Source organism: Lithobates pipiens, unplaced genomic scaffold, assembly GCF_037356315.1.
Source record: "Lithobates pipiens isolate NorthernLeopardFrog02 unplaced genomic scaffold, aLitPip1_a1.2 Scaffold_18, whole genome shotgun sequence".
NCBI lineage: Eukaryota > Metazoa > Chordata > Amphibia > Anura > Ranidae > Lithobates > Lithobates pipiens.
In genome coordinates, this window is record NW_027507758.1 from 562,765,370 (window position 1) to 562,780,771 (window position 15,402).

General features: G+C 44.4%; 1 protein-coding gene across 2 annotated transcripts in view; it reads left to right on the forward strand.

Moving 5' to 3' along the window:
* LOC143988992 (cytochrome P450 2G1-like) overlaps positions 1-15,402 on the forward strand; it is a 93,118-nt gene that overhangs the window by 68,103 nt on the left and 9,613 nt on the right. For both annotated transcript variants that reach the window (XM_077488975.1, XM_077488974.1), the window contains exon 8: positions 3,102-3,289. In XM_077488975.1, coding sequence (XP_077345101.1) covers positions 3,102-3,289 — 188 coding nt within the window. The remainder of the gene's footprint in view (positions 1-3,101; positions 3,290-15,402) is intronic.

The following is a 15,402-nucleotide window of genomic DNA, read 5'->3' on the forward strand; positions in this document are numbered from 1 at the left end:
GCAAGGCACCACCAGCTGGCTAGTGTAGGAACTACACTTGCCAACAGTTAGGTGTCCAGCCATGAAGGTTCATATATTAGGAAAGCTACACATAATTTCCCTCTAAGTTCTTGCTTAATGAGGTCCGTGGGAGTCTATGCCCGGAAGTGGGTGCAAATACCTGTCTTAGACAGTTATCTGCACCCCCTCCCCCCTGAAAGGTGCCAACTGTGACAACGGAGGGGGGGAGGGTTCCAATCAGCGGAACTTCCACTTTATTCTTTATTATTATTTATTTATTTTTCTAATTAAGGTTGTTTCACATAAATGCATTTTTTGCACTGTTTTCTTCACCCTCTTCTCCATCCGGGAATGTGTATGATAAAGATGAATTATCATTAATTCATTATGATATTTGATATGGATATATAATATGTATTTTTGAGATTCTGTATAAAAATTCTTTAATGATTATCTATGTGTACTGTTACAGCACATTTATATTGAGATCTGAGGTCCTAATGAAGCAGGGTTTTCCAGTGAAACACACCATCCTTTGCAAGCTAATCTCAAGGACATATGACAAGTGACTTTGAATGGCTAACTTGCGCACATTTTTTTTTTTAAGTGTTCGAAAATGTCATAATATTGGAGCATATCCAAAAAAGGTACCCAGCTCGACTCCACACCTTCAATACCGGTTATAAGTGAAGTGTACAAACAATGGAGGTGCTCAGGGGATTAATACCAGCGAGATAAGATCTTATAAGAATTTTTTCTTGTACAGGGAGCAAATGAAACTTTTGCTGGCTTTATTCAACATAGCTTTTGTAAATCCCCTCTAAACTAGAAGTAGTTGGAAAGGGACAATAGTGGAAAAAAAAAAGTTAAAGTAACACTAAAGCCCCGTACATACGATCAAACAATCCGGTGGAAAAGTCGGAAGAAGAGGGCAACGACGAAGAAGAAAGCCGGGCTCCTCCGCTAGTAAAAGAGCTAGCAGAAGATAGCGGAGGAGTCCGGCGAGAAGACCCCCGGAGTTGTGCAATAAACCATTTTAACCTTTGTGTATTGTGTTTTTTTTTTTTTATTTTTACAGGTGAATGGGTAGGGGTACATTGTACCCCATACTCATTCACATAGGGTGGGGGGCCGGTATCTGGGGGCCCCCTTATTAAAGGGGGCTCCCGGATTCCGATAAGCCCCTGCCTGCAGACCCCGACAACCAACGGCCAGGGTTGTTGGGAAGAGGCCCTTGTCCTCATCAACATGGGGACAAGGTGCTTTGGGCCTTCCCCAAGACACCCCCCCATGTTGAGGGCACGCGGCCTGGTACGGCTCAGGGGGGGGGGGGGCGCTCGCTCGTCCCCATCCCCTTTCCTGGACGGCTGGGTAGTGTGCTCGGATAAGGGTCTTATATGGACCTGAGGGGGGGACCCCCACGCCTTTTTTCGCCATAGGGATTCCCCTTTAAATCCATACCAGGTGACCAGGTACCTGGAGCCGTGTTCAAAATGAACGGACTTTCTTCCGTGTGTGTGGGCGAGTCCGTTCATTTCAAAAGTACGGCGGATAGTCCGGCAATATGGTGGATAGTCCGCCGCAAAAGTGCCGTGTGTGGGCAGGTAGCTCGTTCGGAAAGTCCGCCGGAAAGTCCAGAAGTTTGTCCGCCAGACAGTCTGATACGTGTGTACGCGGCATAAGGCCTTGTTTTGTTTTTGTTAAAACTAACAAACCTGTTATACTTCCATTCTCTGTGAAGTGGTTTTGCACAGAGAAGCCCAGAGCCTCCTCATAAGTCCCTCTTTGGTGCTTCTGTTGAGTGGCCACATAGCAAGCAGCTTGCTATGGGGGCACCCAAGCCGAGTCACAGCTCCCTGTGTCCATTCAGACACAGAGCCATGGCCATGGCCCTGCCCCCTCTCTCTCCTTATTGGCTCACTGACTTTGACAGCAGCAGAAGCCAATGGCGATACGCTACTGTCTCAGCCAATCAGGAGGGAGATTCCTGTACAGCCGGGTCTCTCGTGCAACATCGCTGGATATAGATGGGGCTCAGGTAATTTAATAAGGGGCATAGAGGGGCTGCTGCACACAGAAGGCTTTTTATCTTAATGCATATAATGACTGACTGACTTTACAACCACTTTAAAGTAGACCTTTCAGAATCTACATTCCTGAAATTCCTAAATTTTATTTATTTTTTTACTCAAAATCCTTGAGCTAAACTCCAATACATTTGCCTAATTGTAAATGATGTCATCAGTCTGCTGCAAGAGGAAGTATTTCCTATCGCCCAGTGATCAAACTGTACAGTGTAACTTTGTAACAATTCACAGGGTAAAAGGATGCAGTAAGGGTGTTCTGTGTCAGGCATTTGTGAACAAGAGTAAATAACTGCACAGGCATCATCATTTATATAACTGTGACTTCCTCTTAAGCCGTGTACACGCGACCAGACTTTCCAGCAGAAAAGGTCAGACGGTCTTCCCGATAGACTTTCAACTGAGTTAAAATGGACTAAAATTCATTTGTTTTGAACGTGATGACGTACGATGGGACTAGAAGCGGAAGTTCAGTAGCCAATAGCTGCCCTTGCAACGTATTTGGTCCATCGGACCAGCATACAGACTAACGGTTTTCCTGATAGGAATTGAGTCCGTCAGACAGATTTGAAACATGTTCTATTTCTAGGTCCATCTGATTTTTTTTAAAGAAAAACGATCTGATTATCCCACACATGATCGGACTATCTGACAGAATGATTCAGTCGGACCTATTCTGCTGGAAAGTCCGGTCGTGTGTACGTGGCATTACTCATGATAAGCAAATTGGATTTTTTTCTGCTGAATATCTGCATGGCTTGTTCAGTCGGTAAAGAATCCTACAATTCACAAATTATGATTTCAGGAATTCTGAAACGATGTGATTTTTTTTTTTTATATCAGCGGACTCTGAATACAAATATACAAATGAACAAAAGGAAATTGGTCTGTTTCTAAATTCAAAAATCACTGATCACGAAAAATGACTCTACAGGAAATTTTACATACATTACAACTGTACATTTTTATTCATTTCCCATATGATTAAACTTTGGTATGTTTTACTTTTTTTCTTAGAGAGGATACAGGAGGAGATAGATGCAGTCATTGGAATGGACAGACTGCCCAGTATGATCGACCGTTTCCAAATGCCGTACACCAATGCCGTTGTCCATGAGTCTATGAGATATATAGATCTTGCCCCAATGGGGCTTCCCCGTATAGTGACTGAAGACACCAACTTCCGAGGTTTTAACCTCCCCAAGGTGAGAACCATCTGGGCACTTCTCTGCGTGTTAGGGCAAATTGTCTGGATTAAGCTAGGCTGTTATTCAGTTCTTATATGCAATACGATAAATATCACACTACTGTATAACTAAATTTCTCTATGGTTTTAAATTTATTATAGGTTTAGCTGGATATTGGTTTATATGGGTCAAGAGTATTAGAACTCAAAAATTCAGTTGTTTCTGCCATATAAATATAATAGCAAGAGCATTTAAGTGTAGCGGATGACATTTGGGACCAAATGTCACACGCTTTGTAAATTTAGTTTTTGCCTCAGGACCTTACAGTACAGAGGGTTAATTGAGTAGGTAAGCCTTAACACCAGTCTGGCCAGGCCATGATTGATGTTCTGCCTGGTCATGTGAGCGGTGAGGTGCGCATGACAGACGAGAACCAGGCTTGGTTGGATGTTTGGGTATGGCCCTCTCGGAGCCAATCAGCAGGAGTGCCCGGCCCGCTGGGGAGTCTGGGAAGGGGTACTTAAGCAGGTGTGGGTCACGTGTTCGGGGTTCCGGAGTTGTTTGAGAGACCCGTGGGGTCTGTTCTAGTTCCAGGACCGGGGTAGCCCTGTGAGGGGTCCCAGTCACGGGGTGTTTGACATCCCGCAACATGGTCCTGTCAGTGGCCCCTGTTAGACCCGACTGGTCTGGGGTAGGGATCCATCTGTTCCCGAGTCTTGGAACCAGCTGGTCCAAGGCACAGTAACTGAGGGAGGATTTAAAGTGTCCAGGTGTGCTCTCAGTAGATAGCATGTAAGTAGCATGGCACCCGGGGATCTAAAGCAGAACTCAAAACACAGCCGTGTTCCAAGGAAAGGCAGATAAACTTGTTTGTAAAAAACAATGTTGGTGGTCAGACGTGGCCAGCAAAAGGTCCCCTACAGCCGTTGGTCTAAAGAAACAGGTGCAGTAAGTATATATAAAGAAATGGGCGTTAGTCCACATCAAAAATGATGACCACATAGTGTGACAAATAACAGCAAGTGCCAAGCAGCTTCCTGTCATGAAAACACAGGTTGCACTGGCAGTAGCTGAGCAAGTCGGTCTTACCTTTAAATGCCTATAGTGGAGCCTGTCCCCGGGTGGCAGCCATCTAAATGAGGGCCGCACTAAGCATCCTTTTAAGAGCCTCCAACCCACCCATGTCACCGCGCAGGCTAGTGCCAGCACCCATTGTCACCGGGTCCATCTCTCTCACTGCGCATGCACAATGTGCACACGTGCGTGACCCTCAAAAAGATGGCCAAAGGGCCGTCATTGAGGGAAGAACGGAAGAGAAATCCACAGAATGGAATCCCACCTCCTTATGGAGAGACGTATTTCCACCACTGAGGGGAGTGTAACGCCTCAAGCCGTTAATCCCATGGCAAATCATGCCTAACAACAAGACTTATACAAGGAAAATCAGTTTAACTAGATGCTGACCGCCGGCCGTCAAATGACGGCCAGGCGGCGCACCTAATGTGGCGGGAGGCCGTCATATGACGGCCTCCCGTTTAAACAGGGAATGCGCGCAATCGTGCGCGCGTCCCTGTTTCTTCGGTGGCGGCGTGTCACGGAGACACCGCTCGCCACCGAAGGGGGTGAACAGCCATTGGTTATGGCTGTTTACCACGTGATCGGCCGTGATGAAGTCACAGCCGATCACAGATGGTCACACCCCGACTGTGCACGGCGCATGCACGCGATCGTGAGCGCGCTGCGCGTGCACGTAGGTGGCGGCGTGTTCCCCGGGAACACTGCTCGTCACCGACGCTGGTAAACAGCCATTGGCCGGCTGTTTACCCACGTGATCGGCTGTGATCCTTTCACAGCCGATCACTAAAATGTAAACAAACCGCGGTAACGAGATGTTACCGGGTTGTTCTCCTCACACACCAATCGTGTGTGAGGAGGAGATTGCGGTAACATCTTGTTACCGCCTAGTGTACACCAATCCCACTGATTGCCTGCCTGCCCCCCCCCCCCAATAAAGAGGACCTGTCACCACCCCTCATAGTACCTGTCAATCACAGTCCATCAGAGTACCTGTCACAGTCCATCAGAGTACCCGAGTACCTGTCCCAGCCCATCAGAGTACCCGAGTACCTGTCACGGCCCATCAGAGTACCCGAGTACCTGTCCCGGCCCATCAGAGTACCCGAGTACCTGTCCCGGCCCATCAGAGTACCCGAGTACCTGTCCCGGCCCATCAGAGTACCCGAGTACCTGTCCCGGCCCATCAGGGTACCCGAGTACCTGTCCCGGCCCATCAGGGTACCCGAGTACCTGTCCCGGCCCATCAGGGTACCCGAGTACCTGTCCCGGCCCATCAGGGTACCCGAGTACCTGTCCCGGCCCATCAGGGTACCCGAGTACCTGTCCCGGTCCATCAGGGTACCCGAGTACCTGTCCCGGTCCATCAGGGTACCCGAGTACCTGTCCCGGTCCATCAGGGTACCCGAGTACCTGTCCCGGTCCATCAGGGTACCCGAGTACCTGTCCCGGTCCATCAGGGTACCCGAGTACCTGTCCCGGTCCATCAGGGTACCCGAGTACCTGTCCCGGTCCATCAGGGTACCCGAGTACCTGTCACGGTCCATCAGGGTACCCGAGTACCTGTCACGGTCCATCAGGGTACCCGAGTACCTCTCACGGTCCATCAGGGTACCCGAGTACCTGTCACGGTCCATCTGAGTACCCGAGTACCTGTCACAGTCCATTAGAGTACCGAGTACCTGTCACAGTCCATCTGAGTACCAGAGTACCTGTTCCAGTCCATCTGAGTACCCGAGTACCTGTCACAGTCCATCTGAGTACCCGAGTACCTGTCACAGTTCATCTGAGTACCCGAGTACCTGTCACAGTCCATATGAGTACCTGTCACCGCCCTTCAGAGTACCCAAATACCAGTCACCAAACCATCAGAGTACCTGTCACCAGGCCATCAGAGTACCCGAGTACTTGTCACCAGGCCATCAGAGTACCTGAATACCTGTCACCAGGCCATCAGAGTACCCGAGTACCTGTCACCAGGCCATCAGAGTACCCGAGTACCTGTCACCAGGCCATCAGAGTATCAGAGTACCTATCTCCAGCCCATCAGAGTACCCGAGTACCTATTTGCAGCCCATGTCTCATAGAATATACGATGGGGTGTTTGCTTTCCAAAATGGGGTCATTTTGTGGGTAATTTCACTGTCCTGGTGGTCCAGGACCTTCAGAAGTGTGATGGGTAGGAATTAAATGAGATGTGTCATTTATGCTCCTAGAACGCCTAAACGTACTACTTCAATGTTCGGCCACTCTATGTGGCCAGGCTGTGTAAAAGTCCTACACATGTGGTATCGCCATACTCGGGAGGAGTAGCAGAATGTATTTTGGGGTGTAATTTTTGCTATATACATGCTATGTGTTAGAAATATCTTATAAATTGACAATTTTGTGTAAAAAAAAAAAAGCGTTTTCATTTTTTCCACATATTCCAAAAACTTCTGGAAAAAAATTAACCATTCAAAAGACTCATTATGCCTCACAGATTATATGTTGGGGTGTTTGCTTTTCAAAATGGGGTCATTTTATGGGAAATTCCATTGTCCTGGTACTCCAGGGCCTTCAAAAGTGTAATGGGTGGTTGAGAAATGAGATGCGTCATTTTTGCTCGTAGAACGTCTGAAGGTACTACATCAATGTTAGTGCTCTGTATGTGGCCAGGCTGTGTAAAAGTCTCACACATGTGGTATAGCCGTACTCAGAAAGAGTAGCAGAATGTATTTTGTGGTGTAATTTGTTGTATGCATATGCTGTGTGTGAGAAATAACCTGATAATATGACAATTTTGTAAAAAAAAATAATAATAAAAAATAAATCTTCATTTTGCAAAGAATTGTGGGAAAAAATGATAACTTAAAAAAAACTCACCATGCTACTAACTTAATACCTTGGAATGTCTACTTTGTAAAAAGGAGTAATTTGGGGGTTTTTTGTACTTTCCTGACTTGTTAGTGTCTCAAGAAATGAGGTACACCTGATGTACTGAAGGCCTGATCAGAAGTGATCAATTTTCAGCGATTGGCACCATAGTTTGTAGACTCTATAACTTTCACAAAGACCAAATAATATACACTAATGTGGGTTCTTTTTTACCAAAGATAGGTAGCAGTATACATTTTGGCCAAAATTTATGAAGAAAAATTACTAATTTGCAAAAATTTATGACAGAAACAAAGAAAAAGGCATTTTTTTCACAAAATTTACGTTTTATTTTATTTATAGCACAAAAAATAAAAAACCCACTAGTGATTAAACACCACTAAAAGAAAGCTCTATTTGTGTGAAAAAAAGGACGCAAGTTTCATATGGATACAGTGTTGGATGACTGAGTAATTGTCATTCAAACTGTGAGAGCGCTGAAAGCTAAAAATTGGTCTGGTCAGGAAGGGGGTGTAACTGCACTGTATTGAGGTGGTTAAACAAACAAAAACATGACACAAAAACATGACACCACCCTCCCCTGGGACACAGTTGAGTTCCCAATGGGTTGTCTATGGGAGGTAACTGCGAGTACATTATATATACCAGTTGGGTTATCATTTTGGTGCAACTTCTTAAAAGTTAGATTTTTTTCTTGTGTTTCTATGTGTGACTAATATCCAAGTCGGTATTTCATAAATGTAATTTTATAAGATCCCTTTCACACCATGCCACCCATAGTGTCGGCGGTAAAACGCCGCTATTCTTAACAGTGTTTTACCGTCGGATTTGCAACGCATTGCGGCCACTAGCGGGGCACTTTTACCCACCGCTAGCGGCCGAAAAAGGGTTAAAAACGCCGGCAATACGCTGCAATATCGGCATTTTACCAGCGGTATTACAGTTGTTTTCAATGGGGAGCAGCGGTGGAGGAGCGGCAAACACACCGCTCCTTCACCGCTCCAAAGAAGCTGCTGGCAGGACTTTTCCTGACGTTCTGCCAGCGCACCGCTGCAGTGTGAAAGCCTGGAAGGGCTTTCACACTACAGACAATGGTGCAGCTGTTTTAGGGCGGATTGCAGGCGCTATTTCTAACGCTATAGCGCCTGCAAAACGCCCTTGGTGTGAAAGGGGTCTTACATGTAAATAGTCATGCAATGTACCCTTTGTATCCCTTTTGCATATTATTAAATCAATAAAAAACAATTGATGAAAAAAAAAAAAGATTTATATAAGGAAAAATCAGTTTAAACAAACAATTAGCGAGGAAATGTTTTTGCCAAAGCAGCGACTGCAGCAATAGTTGCATCCCAGTCAATGCCAAGGCACACACATATGCCAAGCAAATACACAAAAGGGATACAAAGTGTACATTGCATGACTATTTACATGTTATAAAATGACATTTATGAAATACCGACTTGGATATTAGTCGCACATAGAAACACAAGAAACAATATAACTTTTAAGAAGTTTAACTAAAATGCTAACCCAGCTGGTATATATAATGTACTCGCGGTTACCTCCTGTAGACACCCCATTGGGAACTCAACTGTGTCCCAGAGGAGGGTGGTGTCATGATGATTGAGTTCAGCATATTAACTATATCCATACTCTAATGAGAATAGTGTACTACATAGCCTCGGGTCACAGTAAGAACATATCAAGGTATTAGTTGTGGATGTTCTAGGAATCCAGCGGCTCCCGACTACTGTTCCCACGGTGTCCACCTATTTTTTTCTTTGGTTAACAGACCCTCACTGGAGGCCATCATCAGTTCGTAACTGTACTGAAGGTTGATAATGTCCAGAAGTTGGTTTAATGGAGGGAGTCTTGTCTGTTTTCCATAGCCTAATTATGGACAGTCTAGCTGCCAGTAGGATGTGGGTCCTTACGAGTCTAAGTAAGGTATTTCGTCTATGGTCAGTCTTAGGAGAGCTAGGCCCGGAGTGGGGGGGGGGGGGTATGTAGGCATGCTACGTCAGTTATGATTTAAAAACGGTATTGCAAAAGGTCTCAATATGTTTACATTTCCAAAAATTGTGGAGTAAATCTCCTTTGGTAGAATTACACTCCTTGTATAAATCTTGTTGTTGGGCATGATTTGCCATAGGATTAACAGTGGCTTGAAGCGTTACACTCCCCCCCCCCCCCCCCCCAGCGGTGGACATGCTTCTCTCTATTAGGAGGTGGGCTTCCATTCTGTATATTTCCCTCTCCTTTTTCTCTCGATGACGACCCTTTGGAGGGAAGGGGAAATCTTCAAACCTCCTCTCCTTAAAGTCCATTAAGTGATAGTCTCTGAGCAGACTTTGGTCTAGTCTGTGACTGTACTCGATGGACATCCTCTCCCGCTGGTGGATGAGGCGCTTTCTGGAGCACCAAACAGCATCCTTAAAGCAAAATAGCACCCGCCAGGCACTGTCAATGTCCTCCTGTGAATGAGTTCCACAAAAGAGTCCATTCAACACACCAAAGTGTGTGATAGCAGTCTGTGGTACAAAGTCTTTGAGATCAGGTTCCAGGACCCTCGACAGGCCCTGTGCAAAGGGACACTCCCAGAAAACATGCAAAGCAGTTTCCTCCTGGATGATGCAAAAAGGGTAGTGTCTGTATCTGCACAGGTTTCTGGCATGCATGAATGAATGAATGAATGTCCTGAGTGGCAATCCCCCTTGGATTGCCATCCATGCCAGATCTTTATGCCTGTTGGTGAGTCTCTTTGAAGAAACATTCCTCCAGACCACTTTGCAAGGGGCTGAAAGGAGGCCTGGAACAGTCTCAACAATGTCCGATGCTCTAATCAACTTGTGGATAGTTTTTGGCTTCCACAAGTTGGGCTTCTCTCCATGTAGCCCCAGCTCCTTAATAAACTTGAAAGTGTCCAAGTAGTACCAAGGAGTGTCCCAGTTGTCCCATCCCAGGATGGGAGGCAGGAGGAAAAAAACGGAACATGGGGTTACCACCAAAGTCTACAGTCCTGTCAACCAAAGTTCTGCGGATGCAGTTACAGGCAAAGAACACCCTCAGTAGAGTGACAATGTGGTTGTCACAGAACACCATCACATCATCCATGTAGAGTGAGCACTTGACCTCCCGTCTGTGTGGTCCTGGTGCGGTGATCTCTCTGATCTCTGGTTCCGTCTGATGCTTCGGGCCAAGAGCTCTATACAACAGACAAAAAGCAGAGGTGAGAGAGGGCAGCCTTGTCTGACCCCAGACAAAACTGGAAAGGGGTCAGTTTTCCAACCATTCATCAACACCACACTACAGATGTTATTATACATTACATTCACATACGAACAAAACATTCCAAGACCAAACCTGCGCAGAGCACTGCACATAAACTCATGGGAGACCTGGTCAAAGGCCTTCTCCTGGTCAAGACTGAACAGGGCCATGTGCACACGGCGGCCATGAATGTACTGGACCGTGTCCAGGACAAGCGCAAGGCTGTCAACAATCCTGCGGCCAGGAATGCCACAAGTCTGATCCGGGTAGATGATCTGTCCGATGACAGACTTCAGCCTGTTGGCCAGAACCTTGGAGAGGATTTTGTAGTCCACGTTCAGAAGGGAGATCGGACACCAATTTTTCAGGTCCGATCTCTTCCCCTTTTGCGCTTATACAAAATCGTGATCATCCCCTCCCTCAGTTTCGTAGGCATTCTGCCCTCCCCATCATCTCCTCGTACAGCTCGAGCTGTCCCTGTAACAGCATGCATACAGAGGCATAGATTTTTTTTTTTTCTTGAGTAAGGTTCAACAATGAAGGGTGCAACTGCCAGCATGCCTAAAACACCATGACTGGCAGGGTAACCTGCAATGCCACAACACAATATGGTTAATAGCTGCATACTAGACATGTGCATTATGTTTCGTTTCAAATCGAAATTTGGCTGAATTTTCATTATTCGGACATTCGGATGCATCCAAATTACCAAATCCGAAATAACGTTTCGAATCAAATTAGAAAAAAATTCTAGTCTAAACGAATTTGAAAACAATTCTAATCGAAAAAAATTTGAATAAAAATAAAAAAATATATAAATCAATTTCTAAAAATGAATACAGTAAAATAGAATATAAAATAATAACACAATAGAATGAAAATAAAAGAATAGTAAAGAATAGACATGTGCATTAGTTTTCGTCCAAATGCATTTTCGTCCGAATTTCAGGTAAAAGTGCAGAATCCGAAAAACAAAAGATCCAACATACAGTAAATAAATGCTTTATTTTAATTTTCGTTGTTACAACAGTTCGATATAGAATAGAAGATTTGATGTGACTCTGACAATAACAATCTGTGTCTATTGAACCTGTGGTCGAATGTGCCTAACCTTACCTCTATTAGTCCAAGATTATATAGAGAAAACATTCGACAGAGAGAAAATATTCAACATACTTACTTTCACTTACGATTGCTAGCAGAGAGAGACACACACTGAATCATTTCAATAGACAGTCAATCTTAGCTGGTCCGTTTCAATTTTCACTTGTCAGCGAACCCAAATTATTATTAAGCACAGCAGCAGAACAATAGTGAAGCAAGCTACAGTTCAACTTAGATTTTTCCTAATAATCTGCTGATATTGTGTTAGTGTGAGAACCTTATAGTAATACTAGTGTTTCTGCTAGTGTTGTTGTGATAGCCTCAGAGGCTGCATGTGTTGTGGGGGGGATTTATTATTATAGAATCTTATCACCTGCCTGATCAGTGATTGCTATCACCAGTCCACCAGTTTCTGTTTGAATGAGTATATAATATATATACAGAAACACTTGTAGATGGCCCAGAAACATCCTCCAATGCCTCCATGTTGCTCTCACAATGGGTTGCCGCCATATTCGTTTTATCAGTCACTCACTATCTGACATCTGACACTGTGAGACTCAGACCATTCATTCAACATGAACGATGGAGATTCAACAAAGCAACGAAAAACACACACGTTTATAATAATATTCGTCGGAGCATCGAAACTGTACGGCGCTGCAATCGTACATTTCTGGAGTGAAATGCTTCACCTATAGGCTACAGTGCCTTGTGAAAATATTCGGCCCCCTTGAACTTTTCAACCTTTTGCCACATTTCACGCTTCAAACATAAAGATATAACATTTTTATTTTTTGTGAAGAATCACCAACAAGTGGGACACAATTGTGAAGTGGAACAAAATCTATTGGATTTTTGAAACTTTTTTAACTAATAAAAAAATGAAAAGTGGGGCATGCAAAATTATTCGGCCCCCTTGCGTTAATACTTTGTAGAGCCACCTTTCGCTGCGATTACAGCTGCAAGTCGCTTGGGGTATGTCTCTATCAGTTTTGCACATCGAGAGACTGAAATTCTTGCCCATTCTTCGTTGCAAAACAGCTCGAGCTCAGTGAGGTTGGATGGAGAGCGTTTTTGAACAACAGTTTTCAGCTCTTTCCACAGATTCTCGATTGGATTCAGGTCTGGACTTTGACTTGGCCATTCTAACACCTGGATACGTTTATTTGTGAACCATTCCTTTGTAGATTTTGCTGTATGTTTGGGATCATTGTCTTGTTGGAAGATAAATCTCCGTCACAGTTTCAGGTCTTTTGCAGACTCCAACAGGTTTTCATCCAGAATGGTCCTGTATTTGGCTGCATCCATCTTGCCCTCAATTTTAACCATCTTCCCTGTCCCTGCTGAAGAAAAGCAGGCCCAAACCATGATGCTGCCACCACCATGTTTGACAGTGGGGATGGTGTGTTGAGGGCGATGAGCTGTGTTGCTTTTACGCCAAACATATCGTTTTGCATTGTGGGCAAAAAGTTTGATTTTGGTTTCATCTGACTAGAGCATGTTTGGTGTGTCTCCCAGGTGGCTTGTGGCAAACTTTAGACGAGACTTTTTATGGATATCTTTGAGAAATGGCTTTCTTCTTGCCACTCTTCCATAAAGGCCAGATTTGTGCAGTGTACGACTGATTGTTGTCCTATGGACAGACTCTCCCACCTCGGCTGTAGTTCTCTGCAGTTCATCCAGAGTGATCATGGGCCTCTTGGCTGCATCTCTGATCAGTCTTCTCCTTGTCTGAACTGGAAGTTTAGAGGGACGGCCAGGTCTTGGTAAATTTGCAGTGGTCTGATACTCCTTCCATTTCAAAATGATCGCTTGCACAGTGCTCCTTGGGATGTTTAAAGCTTGGGAAATATTTTTGTATCCAAATCCGGCTTTAAACTTCTCCACAACAGTATTGCGGACCTGCCTGGTGTGTTCCTTGGTCTTCATGATGCTCTTTGCGCTTTCAACAGAACCCTGAGACTATCACAGAGCAGGTGCATTTATACAGAGACTTGATTACACACAGGTGGATTCTATTTATCACCTTCAGTCCTTTAGGACAACATTGGATCATTCAGAGATCCTCGCTGAACTTCTGGAGTGAGTTTGCTGCACTGAAAGTAAAGGGGCCGAATAATTTTGCACGCACCACTTTTCAGTTTTTTATTTGCTAAAAAAGTTTAAAATATCCAATAGATTTCGTTCCACTTCACAATTGTGTCCCACTTGTTGGTGATTCTTCATAAAAAATTTAAATTTTATATCTTTATGTTTGAAGCCTGAAATGTGGCAAAAGGTTGAAAAGTTCAAGGGGGCCGAATACTTTCGCAAGGCACTGTATATAGAGTTTAGCAGGTCCGTCGAATCTTCTTTATACATTAGACAGACACCATAAGCCTTCAAAGACAGATTTGACCGTAATTCATGTGGATTTTCGATTGAATGCAATTTTTGAACGAAAAACAAATTTCAGGAGTAACTAAATAAATTTATTTTTTGGACGAAAACGAAATTCCGAAATAAAATATTTCACTCTGCACATGTCTAGTAAAGAACAGAATAGAATTTCATAGAATGTAATAAAATACAATAGAAGAATATGACCTTCTTCTGAAATTATAATTTAGAATAGTATAAATTCGAATTCGAGAATAGATTTGAAAATAACTCAAAACAATGGAAACTAAAATAATATATATTATATTTTATTATAGTCTATTCTTAGCCCTTGTACACACGGTCGGATATTCTGACAACAAAATCCGTGGGATTTTGTCCGAAACTTGTGTTGCATACACACGGTCGGACAAAGTTGTCGGAAAATCCGATCGTTCAGAACGTGGTGATGTTATTTCGTTACGACGGGACTACGTTCAGGCTAGTAGCCAATAGCTTTGGTCTAGGAATTTGATCTGAGCATGCGTGGCACTTTGTCCGATTGGAATTCTCTACAAACGATAGGACAAAGTCCCATCGGACCATGTTAACGGAAAATTTTATAGCCCAGCTCTAAAACTTTGTTGGTCGTCTGAGGGAGCCCACACATGGTCGGATTATCCGATAACACGGTCCGATCGGACATTTTCCATCGGAATGTCTGACCGTGTGTACAAGGGCTTAGTCTATTATTTTCTATTATTTTATATTCTAATATATTCTATTCGAATTTGATCCAAATTTTTATACTAAATTTGAATTTCAGAAGATGGTTTTATCTATTCTATATCAATATTCAATATTTTCTATTCAAATCTATTAATTTTCTATTCACCCCCACCCCAAAGCACCTTGTCCCCATGCTGATGAGGACAAGGGCCTCTTCCCGACAACCCTGGCCGTTGGTTTTCAGGGTCTGCAGGCGGGGGGGGCTTATCGGAATCTGGGAGCCCCCTTTAATAAGGGTGCCCCCAGATATCAACCCCCCCACCCTATGTGAATGAGTATGGGGTATGATGTACCCCTACCCATTCACCTGGTGAAAAAAAGTGTAAATAAAAAAACACAACACGTTTTTAAAATAATTTATTAGACGGCTCCGGTGGTCTTCCGTCTTGGGAGGTCTTCTTGCCGGACTCCTCCGCTATCTTCTGCTCTTTTACTAGCGGAGGAGCCTGGCTTTCTTCTTCATCGCCAGGGGTCTTCTTCCGATTTCGGGGTCTTGTCTTGCTCTTCTGGGGTCTTGTCCCCCTCTTCGGTTCTTCTGCCAGGCCTCTGCTATCTTCTTATAGCTCTTTTACTAGCATTGGCCCGGCCTTCTGTCGCCGTCACCGTCCGGGGGTCTTCTTCCGACTTCGGGGTCTTGTCCCCCTCTTCGGTTCTTC